This window comes from Asparagus officinalis, chromosome 10, assembly GCF_001876935.1.
Source record: "Asparagus officinalis chromosome 10, Aspof.V1, whole genome shotgun sequence".
Lineage (NCBI taxonomy): Eukaryota > Viridiplantae > Streptophyta > Magnoliopsida > Asparagales > Asparagaceae > Asparagus > Asparagus officinalis.
In genome coordinates this window covers 7,826,039-7,839,607 of record NC_033803.1, presented here as the reverse complement: position 1 = coordinate 7,839,607, position 13,569 = coordinate 7,826,039, and the positions used below count along the sequence as shown (strand labels likewise).

General features: G+C 38.2%; 2 protein-coding genes across 2 annotated transcripts; both read left to right on the top strand.

Moving 5' to 3' along the window:
• LOC109826417 (F-box protein At5g07610-like) lies at window positions 494–3,758 on the top strand. The gene is made up of 2 exons (XM_020393451.1): window positions 494–1,533; window positions 3,738–3,758. Exons 1-2 carry the CDS (start codon window positions 538–540, stop codon window positions 3,756–3,758), a joined length of 1,017 nt encoding a protein of 338 aa, XP_020249040.1. The 5' UTR covers window positions 494–537.
• On the top strand, window positions 11,674–12,609 carry LOC109826416. The gene has a single exon (XM_020393450.1). The coding sequence runs from the start codon at window positions 11,674–11,676 to the stop codon at window positions 12,607–12,609; it is 936 nt and encodes a 311-aa protein (XP_020249039.1).

Sequence of the window (13,569 nt, the reverse complement as noted above, 5' to 3'; positions counted from 1 at the left end):
TTTAAAGGATATAAAGAGAAATTGATGTCTCTTCGGAGACATCCGATAAAATTGGAAGAGAAATTGATGAATTTTCAATAATAATAATAATAATAAATACATCTATTTTTTAAAACAAGATTCCATACTTAAATCTACTATGACTATACTACCGTATAAAAAGAATAGTAAGTATGACGGAAAAATAATTGGAGAAACGATGATACCAAGTTCAAAGAAAGACAATTTTCTCTTAAAAAGCATCTTGCCCTCTCAACGTCTGTTATTAAAATGCATTATCTATTTCCAAATAAAATTAAAATATATTGCAAATTATTGACAAAGTTTAAAAATATAGAAAAATATATTTTTTTTATCAAGTGTATCTGCACGTACAAGATTTCTATTTGCTGCACAAATTTTCTTGGTACTAGAATCCTTGGTTGTGTTTTTATGGTAGCAGAAGGTTTGGACTCTCTCTCTAGTCACCCCCACGGCCAATATATAGTCTGATTGCTATATTGAATTGAACAAACTAAGGAAAGATTAAATCAATCTATGGAGATGAGCAGCGCGAACAAATTGACGTGTGACTTGCTGGTTGAGATTCTCTCTCGACTGCCCGTCAAATCTCTGTACCGCTTCGCCTGTGTTTCGAAATCTTGGAACGCCATCATCACCAACAACAATGGTTACTACCGCAAGAAGCTACCCTCGCCCCTCTCCGGACTCTTCTATGAGGTGGGCGACGAGTTCGATGAAGACTCGGTGTACGTCAGCACGCCAACCAATCACCTGCAGCAAGAGGATTCTATCGGCTTCGACATCAAATCTGTTCTCGGTTTCTTGCCTCAACATCACAAATTACTGGTGCAAAGCACTTGCAATGGCTTGATCTTGTGTTCTACTCGGCCTGACAAGTGCCTTTACGTATGCAATCCAGCCACCAAGAGATATCACAAGATACCTGAACCTGCAGATGACCATCCCTACCAAATGGCCTTCGCCTTTGATCCCCGTCTCTCCCCCCACTACAAGGTTGCCGCGATGATCAATAGACGAGACACCAATTATATGGAGATCCTGTCATCCGAGACCCGTGAGTGGGTAAAGTACGAGGACTGTAAGGGCCCGATTAATCATGCATATACCACTGTTTCAGCTTTCGTTCGTGGAAATTTGCATTTCTTGGACCTCGACTGCTCTTTCATAGATGCAGTGGATCTCAAGAAGAAGGTTTGTCGAGAAATAGAGACACCACGTACTAAAAACCCCATACGGATGGGATGCATTCAGCAATTTGGTGGAAGTTTGCGTTGCGCTCTGAGAACGACAAAAGAAATATTTGTTTGGGATTTGGTGGATTACGATAAACTGCAATGGAGGTCGAGATATAGGGTCGACCTTCAAAGATTTATCGAGCAACCTCGACGGGGTTTCTGGCTCTGGGGGCACATCGAAGTCAGGGCACTTCATCCAGATACGGGTGTAATTTTCGTAGTCATAGGTTATGAGCTCTTATCTTACAATTTGATTACTCGCGAGATCACCCAGGTATGCAAATTAAGGGGCATCGATCCGGTATATTTCTGTACCTACTCGCCGTGCTATTCTGATCATCTCCGTTAATAAGTGAGAAGAAGAGAAGCGTGAAGCTTGTCAGCGTAATTTCGATGATATTACTTCTTCTTTTTTTTTTCCTTTCTGCTGCGACTTGTTAGATTTATACATAGAACGAAGGAATTCCATTTGCTTCCGTACCTACTGGCCATGCTATTCTGAAGACCTCGAATTATAAAGTTGTAAGCATTGAAAATTGAAGAGATGGAGTCTACCGAAGCCACCGATGTTCCGTTTTCCGCTGTCAGTTTCGCCAAATTCCCTCCGGATTGAGAGATATCAGCGTTTTTGTCAGTTTTTTGGTATTTTAGGTAATGTTTTAGGAGTCTGTTTTGATTAGGAAAAACGAATCCGGTTTGATCCAAAATTTGACCGATTTGCTTTCTTAATCCTAGAGAGTCTTTGTAGGAAGAGTTTAGTTATTTCTATTTTTGGTAAAGTTTGAGTTAGGGGGTGTTTGGTTCAATTTCTAGAAATTATAGGAAATGTTTTCCACCTAAAATATGATTTCCTTGTATTTCTTAAAAAAATTATAGGAAAAGTTTTGAGAAATCAAAAAGTACCAATTTTCTTGTTTTTTGTACTTTGCTTGTTTGGTTCAAAACAAAAAAATAGCTCATAACTTTATAGAAAATAACAAGATTTGGTAGATTTTTAATTAAATATGGTATGTGTCAGATTTCTGGTGATTTCCTCTCATTTTGAGAGGAAATTGTTTTTTGTAAAATTTGGTAGGTTTTGATATTTTATTTAAAATATTTCTGTAAATTTTTTGTTGAACCAAACACAATTTACAGAAAACTTTGGAAAACTTTTAATTACAAATTTGTCATTGTCAGATATTTTGAGAAAAGTTTTCTCAAAAAGTGTGCAACCAAACAGCCCCTAAAGTAAAACACAATAAGCTAATAACCTTTCTGGTATCTAATGCCCATAGTGTGTCTGCATGCGCTCCTATTTATAGGCAATATAATGAAAGGTAAATCTTTTACAATAAATATTAAATTGATTTAGTAATTAGGTGGATATGACTCATGCTACAATAAATTTAGAGATACATCTAATTTAGTCTATATGCAAAGATATTGTTTTTAGATAATTGGACGAACCTGTAATTTTTTTTGCATTTGGTGAAGAAGTATTTAATCAAATCGGCTAACTGAAAATTATTTGATGTCTATATGCAATGATACAACATAATTCTTTTCTATATTAGGCGTAACTCCATGATAATTTGATTCATTTGGCCTCTTTTTCTTTTTATTTTGGTAATTTTCTCCGGTGGAATTGCAAGTTAATGCATATTGGGTTTCTTTTTTTTTTGGGGGGGCCACACACTGAGTCAATTTTCTTTTTTTTTCTTTCGGTTTGGATCTCTTTATAATAGCGCTTCATTTCTGCATAGATTGAACTACGATCTACTATTATGTTTGCTCTTAAGGTGGATTGTTGCGTGTCATGACATGGATTTTAGGCCTATTAGTCTCTTCAATCGCCTCTTAAAAAATGCCTACTAAAATACTCTCTAATAGGCTTGCTCCTTTGTCGTCCACCTTCGCGCACGGCCTCTCAACTACCCGTTAGTAAGGGGGAATCAACTCTAGATTCTATTTTGGTTGCACATGAAATGATCCATCATTGTTCCGCTAAAAAAAAAGAAGTCTCTCCCGTCAAAGTTAATTTCATGAAGGCTTTTGACTGTAACAATTGATCAATCATTATTGATTTGCTAATGGCTAGAGGTTTTGGTCAAAAATGGTGTTCTTGGATCTAGCACATCCTTTCCTCCAAACATTTTAGCTTCGTGAACAAAACTGTATCAATTATTTTTGCCAGCAAAAGTTTTCTAAAATCCCTTGTCTCCTATGTTCTATGTTCTTGTTGTCGATGTTCTCAATCGTATTATCTTTGGTGCTTTTTTTACCTTCACATAAAGGTTAAACTTAACTCCATTAGATCCTTACAGTTTGCTGATGATATTGGAGTTTTTTTTCTGAGGCTGAATAAATCACAATATTGATGTTTTTAAAACCATTTTTCACTTCTTGGAGGATGTTTATGGTTTAAGAATTAATCACGCTAAAACTTTACGGAATGATTCTTTCTTAGGTAACATTTTTTTTTTCTTCTATTTGCAGAAATCATGCTATCGATATTGAAACTTTCAACATTTCACTCCAAACCAAATGGCATGGAAAAACTCTTAAAGAACATTCCTTGGCGTGTAGGGTATTAATGTTCTCTATCTATTCTATTTCAAACAATATTTTGTAAGGCACCCCCCTCTAGAATCATTTGCTCTACTTTCCGGAAGGATATTTTATTCTTGAGGGGTTATTTTCACAATTGGACATCTCGGAAGGCAGGTAAAGGGTACGTCAAAGAATTGCTCCGTTGCTTCTCAAGGATTTTTTAGGAAAATTTCTTAAAGAACATTCCTTTACTTAATCTAGCTAGTAACTCAGATGATGAGATATCAAGGCTGCTTACCAGAGACAACACTTTCTTAATCTAGCTAACAAATTATAGCTTAATTGAGTTTTGTGGGATTGAGGGCTATGGTCCTCTCATCACCTTCTTAGTTAGCTATTTTTTTTTTCTTAAAGCTACAAACACTTCAGACACTTTATTAGGTGCACACTCCTTAGCCCGTACTATATATCCTTTATATAATGAGTTCTTAAAATGGGGCGTCTTGCACTGTTTATTCTCCTCTCTCTCTCTCTCTCTCTCTCTCTCTCTCTCTCTCTCTCTCTCTCTCATTGCTACAAACACTTCAGACACTTTATTAGGTGCACACTCCTTAGCCCGTACTATATATCCTTTATATAATGAGTTCTTAAAATGGGGCATCTTGCACTGTTTATTCTCTGATAAACACGTAAAATATGCATTATCTTAGTGTGTTTTAAGCATGATTTACGAGTGTTTAATGCATATTTCGTGTTTAGATCGAGGATACTGCTGTTGTTTGTGTTCTTATATGTAGGTATTGGCTCAAGATTGAAAGATTTGATGATCATTGGAAGTTTTACAAGAGTTTGAAGCAACAACAACATTTCGAAGGCATGGTTCGTGAAGAAAATGGATGCACGAATATGAAGAACTGGAATTTCGACCATGATGCAGTTTGAATCAAGAAAAACTCAAAAACTGAAAGTTGTAGATCTCTTCAACAGGATTCCAATGCAACTTGAATCACCTCATTCCGAGGTCGGACGCAAAAGTTATAGCCAAAATACCGAAAACTGAAGAAACAAGCACAAAATCAGCAAAACAGCCCCTACCACACCCTGGTGTGGTGCAGACCACACCGGTGGCGCGGGAATTAGTTATTTTCCAGATTTTTGGAGACATATAAATAGATGTTTTGACTTAGGGTTTTGGATATCTTATGTTTTCTTCTTTTAGCCATCAACTAGCAACTATTCTAGGGTTCAAGTATTGAAGGAAGACATTAATCTCTTGTAGAAGATTGGATTGCAAGTTCTTATTTTGAAGATTTCAATTGAAAGACGGGTTAACTCTTTCCTCTCTTTGATTTATTTCTTCTTATGATTGATTTGCATAATTATTTGATGTCTTCTCTTATTCCAATCATGTGTGAGTAGATTTCTTGTCTAGGATTGGGAAAGAACCCAACTTTTTGGTGATTGATGATGAATTAATATATGTTCTTGGTGAAAGTTTAGATCTTTAAACTTAATTTCTTGTGTTTTAATCTTGTTGATTCGCTTGATCACCGTATTAGCAATCATAGGTAATTAATTGAAGGACTGAAAGGTGAAGATTAATACCGGATCTCTAGAAATTAAGCAGGGAGCTCGAACCACGAAAGTAGGCTAGATTCCTTGGGGATTTGATTTGGATTAGCATAAAGCTTAATGGGTTTAATTTAATCTTGATTCCACGAAAGTAGGTTAATTGAGATTGATTAGGCACGATCTTTAGACCTTGAAAGAGGCTTTAGATTAATTTAGGCTAATTCACCCTTTCTAGATTAAACCAACACCAAGAATTGAAATAATTCATCATTGAACACCTAAGTTGTGGTGATAACCCAATCCTAGTCCTTCATTATATTGAATTCCATCCGATTAGTTGTTTATTTTATTTCTTTTATTAAATCTCTTCTAATTTACTCATTAGTTTAGCTAGTCTAATAACGTGAAATTTGGTAATTAACCCTAGTCCCTGTGGGATCGACCTTGATAGCTACAACGAGTCTGTGCGCTTGCAGATTTTGCCCATCAAAGCTCCACTACGCTAGCGAGCTAACAAAGCTCGTCTGACATAATGAACCTCGCCTGCTAACGAACTTCGCCTAACAAGCAGAGCTTGCCTGATTGAGCAGAGCTCGCCTGACAAAGCAAAGCTAGCCTGACTGGGCGAAGCTCGCCTGACAGAGCGAAGTTCGCCTGAACAGCAGAACTTCGCCAGAATTGAAGAAGCTTGCTAGAAGATGAACAACTCATGTTCATCTTCTTAGTTTTGTCCATTGTTCATTAAACCTGCCTGAAGACAGCGGTGGATTGCCGGCGACGGCAGCGACAACGCCAGAGGCGGCGGAAGAGAAAGCCTTCTTCTTTCCCTTTGATGCAAGAACTTTTCTTGATGTCATTTCTGTTTCGAGAAGAAGTCGAAGAAAGCTGAGATCTTTTTCTCAAAGAACTCAAATGAAATTTTTTCTAAGTGTGCAGAAGTCTCTCAGGGAGGGAGATGAAGCCTTTATATAGGCATGAATCAATGGTTGAGATTTGCTATCTTGACCGAAGCAACGGCTCAGATCGAACGAAATAGTTCATATCCGACTATTCAAAACGAACCGCCAAGATTAATTCTCAGATTTGACGGTTCAAATCTGATTTTCAAGCGTTGAAATACTTCAAATTCAAACGAATGGTTGAGATTAATCTAAAAAACAACGGTTAAGATTTGAAATCCAATCGAAACAATGACTTAGATTAAGAACGTGAAAATGAGGACGTCTCATCAAATCACATTTAATGCAATCTGACGCACCATCGCTGCCTTAGCTGGTAGACGCCGAGCCTCTCCTATAAGCACGTGGCTCACCTGCAAGCACGTGGCTCACCTGCAAGCACGTGGCTCACCTGCCACTATTTGGACCTTGCTTGCAGTTGTCTGACTCTCACCTGCAGACTCAAGCTCGTCTAGATGCTAAGTTCACCTAAACACTTAGCTTGCCAGACTTCATTGAGCTCGCCTAAAAAACTCAACTCAACCAAAGTGATCGAGTTCACCAGTAAGGCACCTGACTTCGCCTGAACCAATGAGCAGTGATCATTTTCATTCAAAGTATTCCAGACCCCATACAACCTGGTTCAGGTCTGAAAACTTTGAAGGGGGTTTTGTCGGCAATAAAAATTGTCTTTATCCTAAAATTTAGAAGTTCGCATGTAGGACTTCGCCTGCATGCTCAAGATCGCAAGAACAAAGCCCATTTGGCTTGTTCGCCTGCATCAAACAAGCTAAGTCAAGCTCACCTGAACGCTTGACTTCGCAGGGGAAGCAAAGTTCACCTACCCAGTAGACTTCACCCTAAAAGAACTGAGCTCGCCTGAACGTTCAATTTGCCATCTTGTAAATTAGCTTGCCTGCAGGAGGTTCGCCCGCACGAGCCAAGCTCGCCAACAGGGTTTAAGCTCGTCTGAACACTTCTGAGGTTCGCATGACAAGCTCGCTTGTTCGCGTAGCTCGCCTACAAGCTCGTTTGAGCATTCAACCTGCGCACTAGCTCGCGTAGCTCGACTGAGCGGTTAAAATCACTTCCCGCTATTTGAGGGATTTGAGTATGGTTCTCCTTAGCTATAGTTGTGGGAATAATCACTTCCCACAATTTAAGGGAATAGTTATGATCCTGAAAAATCCCTCTTCAACCCAGCAACCTGACCCCCACCTTCTTTCCTTTCATCCTCTTCGATTCCCACCTCCGACCCTTCTCCACTGCACGGCCATCAACCAGCGCCGTTCCGCCGCCCCATCTCCCCAAAGTTCCGCCGCCGCCCTGACTCCCTCTTCGACCTCCGACCAGATCAGCCGCCACATCCCCTCTGCCTTCCCCCCTTCGACCAGCTACCCGCCCTCAGCAATCGCCTCCGACAATCATCTCCGACCGCCGCCCCCTTTTCATCGCCGGCCATCCTCCTTCTCTCCGATCAGCAAACCAACCTCCATCATCACCAAACGCCGCAATCCATCGCAATCATCACCGCTCCTCACCCCTTTTTCCTCTTTGCCCTAACCCAAATCAACGCCCATCAGCCGCCGCCTCACCTCTTCGATCAGCACCGCACTCCGCCTCGCCAACCACCACCGGACCACCGCCTTTCTGGATTCAAATTGGTGGGTCTCGGCTTGGTTCTCCGTTTGAGAGAAGTTGGGAGTTTGGAGAATGGATTGCGACGGGCTTGATTGCGCATTTGGACTCATCAGAGAGAAGTCTGTAAGTTTTTTTTTTTTTGGAGATATTTATGTTTCCGATCCCCTGTTATTGGATCTGGTGATTCAATTAATTGATTAGATTCGAAAAAAAAAACAAATTGAGAAAGATTTTGATCTCCATTAAATTGCTGGTCACTACTCCATCAAAGATTCAAACATGCTTTAAGAATTCTAATATCTAGCTATTGCTTCTCTTGATTGGAGGGGTTACCTTCAAAAAACTTATAAGAATCGGGGAATGTAATAGCAATTTCAATGATACAAGGGCTTCATTTTGAGACAACCTGGATTCTATCCACCATATGATGCAGTCTTTTCATGAGTGGCAACGCCGCCAGGATGCCACCACTCCGCCTCCTTCTGACTAGTGAGTTGGTATGTCCTCTGCACCATTGCACTAACTTCTATCTTTTTACATTGAGGACAATGTCGATCTTAAGCTTGGGGGTGTGGGTTGTTCATGCATTGATTGCCTGTCTATAATTGCCTATTTTTCTTTTATTTTAGTTTTTATTTTGCTTTGTTTCTTAATTCAAAAAAATAAAAAACAAAAACAATTAGGGAAATGATCTCCTGATGATGACATGAATGCTTAACCTTTATCGATCATTGAACTAGATAGATGCTCATTAATTGGGACTTGACAACTTCTTATACCATCTTTCAATTGATTCTAAAATGCTTTTGATTGCAAGTTAACAATATGGGAGAACCGGACTTGAATGTTCTCTTGTCTTATAGGATTTAGCATTTATGCGGCTAGCGTCATAACCATTACTCTATTGAGACAAGAGGGGAATTAAATTTGGTAGACAAATAAAACCCGTGAGATTTTGAGCCTGAAATTGGATGCATTACACATCCAATCATTCTTTTCTTTTCTTGTGTGATATTCTCCAATGGTGTAGGATACTAGAACTTGCATTGAATCTCTTCAAGGCCACATATAACTTTTGTATGCATAAAAGGTGATTGAGGCACATTTTTGTTTATAGTCCACATTTGCCAAATAGCCTACCATGCACTATTGTTCCCTTGATTAGCCCCCTTGAGCCTATGAGCTTAATTTTTGTTGATTAAACCCACATATGTAACCTTCAAAATCCGATTTTATTCCTTACCCATTGCCTAAGCTAGTGGAGCACATTTTATGATACAATGGGTTATGTGAGTAATGTGGTGTAAGCTTGGGGGTGTGAAAGTAGGCGTTTGCTTCCTTTTCATAATTCTTTCGAAAAAAAAGAAAAAAAACTAATTCAAAAAAAAAAAGATGAATAAAGTGTCATCTTTATGGTGTATGTAATTGCGGGTGTCGAAAGAATTCATTATGGCATACTAAAAGGAGTAGTTGGAAGAAGTTCTTTAATAGATGATGGAGTTTGTGTAGATGTCATTGATCTTACTTTGAGATCTAATCTTTTGTAATCAAAGCTCCACTAGTGATAGGCTTTCAACCAATTCCAAATATATATCCTACCTTTTGACCCTAGCCCCGTTACAACCAATAAAAGACCTCATGATTTTGTTGCATGCATTAGTTTTCGAAGTGGTGGAGAATTGAGATGAAATGCAAGCTTATGGATTGAGTACATCCATTCGGAAGAATTTTGAGTGACATAATCACATCCTTAAACACATGAGAGATTGAGAGTCCACTTATCCTAAAGTGAGGTCTACCAATTTAACTACCTGAAGGTCTCAATTTTAGTACTTTGGGATTGAAGCTAGTTACATGAATTTCTTTTTCCTACTTTGACTTGAGAATTGGATAGGATGGCTATCCTTGACTTGTGACGCTTGTGATCGTAAATAAATTTTGAAATGTGATTTTGTTGAGAGTTTTGGAAATTAATTTGTTAAGTCCCGATGAAAAGTATTTGTTTTGTGATATGTTTGATATTGGTTAAAGGATTGATGAGGGGGTGATCCCTACTCTATTTGGCTTCCACTCCTCCTATTTTCTTTATTGTCTATTTGCTTGAGGACAAGCAAAAGTCTAAGCTTGGGGGAGTTGATAAACACGTAAAATATGCATTATCTTAGTGTGTTTTAAGCATGATTTACGAGTGTTTAATGCATATTTCGTGTTTAGATCGAGGATACTGCTGTGGTTTGTGTTCTTATATGTAGGTATTGGCTCAAGATTGAAAGATTTGATGATCGTTGGAAGTTTTACAAGAGTTTGAAGCAACAACAAGATTTTGAAGGCATGGTTCGTGAAGAAAATGGATGCACGAGTATGAAGAACTGGAATTTCGACCATGATGCAGTTTGAATCAAGAAAAACTCAAAAGATGAAAGTTGTAGATCTCTTCAACAGGATTCCAATGCAACTTGAATCACCTCATTCCGAGGTCGGACGCAAAAGTTATAGCTAAAATACCGAAAACTGAAGAAACAAGCACAAAATCAGCAAAACAGCCCCTACCACACCCTGGTGTGGTGCAGACCGCACCTGTGGCGCGGAAATTAGTTATTTTCCAGATTTTTAGGGACATATAAATAGATGTTTTGACTTAGGGTTTTGGATATCTTTTGTTATGTTCTTTTAGCCATCAACTAGCAACTATTCTAGGGTTCAAGTATTGAAGGAAGACATTAATCTCTTGTAGAAGATTGGATTGCAAGTTCTTATTTTGAAGATTTCAATTGAAAGACGGGTTAATTCTTTCCTCTCTTTGATTTATTTCTTCTTATGATTGATTTGCATAATTATTTGATGTCTTCTCTTATTCCAATCATGTGTGAGTAGATTTCTTGTCTAGGGTTGGGAAAGAACCCAACTTTTTGGTGATTGATGATGAATTAATATATGTTCTTGGTGAAAGTTTAGATCTTTAAACTTAATTTCTTGTGTTTTAATCTTGTTGATTCGCTTGATCACCGTATTAGCAATCATAGGTAATTAATTGAAGGACTGAAAGGTGAAGATTAATACCGGATCTCTAGAAATTAAGCAGGGAGCTCGAACCACGAAAGTAGGCTAGATTCCTTGGGGATTTGATTTGGATTAGCATAAAGCTTAATGGGTTTAATTTAATCTTGATTCCACGAAAGTAGGTTAATTGAGATTGATTAGGCACGATCTTTAGACCTTGAAAGAGGCTTTAGATTAATTTAGGCTAATTCACCCTTTCTAGATTAAACCAACACCAAGAATTGAAATAATTCATCATTGAACACCTAAGTTGTGGTGATAACCCAATCCTAGTCCTTCATTATATTGAATTCCATCCGATTAGTTGTTTATTTTATTTCTTTTATTAATCTCTTCTAATTCACTCATTAGATTTAGCTAGTCGAATAACGTGAGATTTGGTAATTAACCCTAGTCCTTGTGGGATCGACCTTGATAGCTACAACGAGTCTGTGCGCTTGCGGATTTTGCCTATCAAGTTTTTGGCGCCGTTGCCGGGGACTACGGTGTTAATATTGAGTGCTTACGTTATTAAGCTAGACTAGATTTTTTTTATTTCTCTTTGCTTCTCACTTTCTTTTATGCAAGGGAATCAAACAGAAGTAAACGACGAAAACAATCCTGAACTATCGGTGACTCTTGCAAACATAAGAAGGTCTATAAGGGAGCAAAGGAACACAGAACAAGCTACGATGGGAGATCAAAATCAGCTTCTTAAGGATTTCGCAGCCCCAAATGCTCAAGGCACACAGTCAAGCATTACAAGGCCCAATGTTGAAGCTAATAACTTTGAGCTGAAACCATCACTGCTCTCAATGGTTCAACAGAATCAGTTTGGAGGAGGTGCTACTGAAGACCCGAACCTCCACCTGTCAATTTTCTTGGAGTATTGTGACACTTTGAAACTTAATGGAGTGACCAATGATGCTATTCGACTCAGATTATTTCCGTTCTCTCTAAGGGACAAGGCTAGGGCTTGGTTGCACTCATTGCCAGCTGGGTCCATCACCACTTGGGATCAATTGTCCAGAGCGTTTCTTGCAAAGTATTTTCCTCCAAGTAAAACAGCACAGATGAGGAACCAGATCACAAGCTTTGTACAGAAGGAAGGAGAGTCACTTTATGAAGCTTGGGAACGCTACAAGGAATTATTGAGGATGTGCCCTCACCATGGACTGGAGAAGTGGTTAATTGTTCACACCTTCTACAACGGGCTCACTTACAACACACGGATGACTGTTGATGCTGCTGCAGGAGGAGCTTTGATGAACAAAACAATAGACGAGGCATACACTCTCATTGAAGACATGGCTCAGAATCACTATCAATGGGCGAACGAGCGTGCTCCTCAGACATCAAAAGGAGGCAAGTATGAAATAGATGCTTTAGACCATATATCCTCTAAAGTTGATGCTTTATTTAAGAAAGTTGAAGGCTTGAGTATTAATTCTGTGGCGTCTACTTCAATTTCATGTGAGATATGTGGCTATGTGGGTCATTCTGCACTTCAATGTCAATTAGGAACCCCCCCATCCATTGATACTTCTGGTAATGAGCAAGTTAACTATGTTAATAACTTTAATCAGAAGGGAGACCCATTCTCCAATACTTATAATCCAGGGTTTTGATAAATGGTATGTGTCAGATTTCTGGTGATTTCCTCTCATTTTGAGAGGAAATTGTTTTTTGTAAAATTTGGTAGGTTTTGATATTTTATTTAAAATATTTCTGTAAATTTTTTGTTGAACCAAACACAATTTACAGAAAACTTTGGAAAACTTTTAATTACAAATTTGTCATTGTCAGATATTTTGAGAAAAGTTTTCTCAAAAAGTGTGCAACCAAACAGCCCCTAAAGTAAAACACAATAAGCTAATAACCTTTCTGGTATCTAATGCCCATAGTGTGTCTGCATGCGCTCCTATTTATAGGCAATATAATGAAAGGTAAATCTTTTACAATAAATATTAAATTGATTTAGTAATTAGGTGGATATGACTCATGCTACAATAAATTTAGAGATACATCTAATTTAGTCTATATGCAAAGATATTGTTTTTAGATAATTGGACGAACCTGTAATTTTTTTTGCATTTGGTGAAGAAGTATTTAATCAAATCGGCTAACTGAAAATTATTTGATGTCTATATGCAATGATACAACATAATTCTTTTCTATATTAGGCGTAACTCCATGATAATTTGATTCATTTGGCCTCTTTTTCTTTTTATTTTGGTAATTTTCTCCGGTGGAATTGCAAGTTAATGCATATTGGGTTTCTTTTTTTTTTGGGGGGGCCACACACTGAGTCAATTTTCTTTTTTTTTCTTTCGGTTTGGATCTCTTTATAATAGCGCTTCATTTCTGCATAGATTGAACTACGATCTACTATTATGTTTGCTCTTAAGGTGGATTGTTGCGTGTCATGACATGGATTTTAGGCCTATTAGTCTCTTCAATCGCCTCTTAAAAAATGCCTACTAAAATACTCTCTAATAGGCTTGCTCCTTTGTCGTCCACCTTCGCGCACGGCCTCTCAACTACCCGTTAGTAAGGGGGAATCAACTCTAGATTCTATTTTGGTTGCA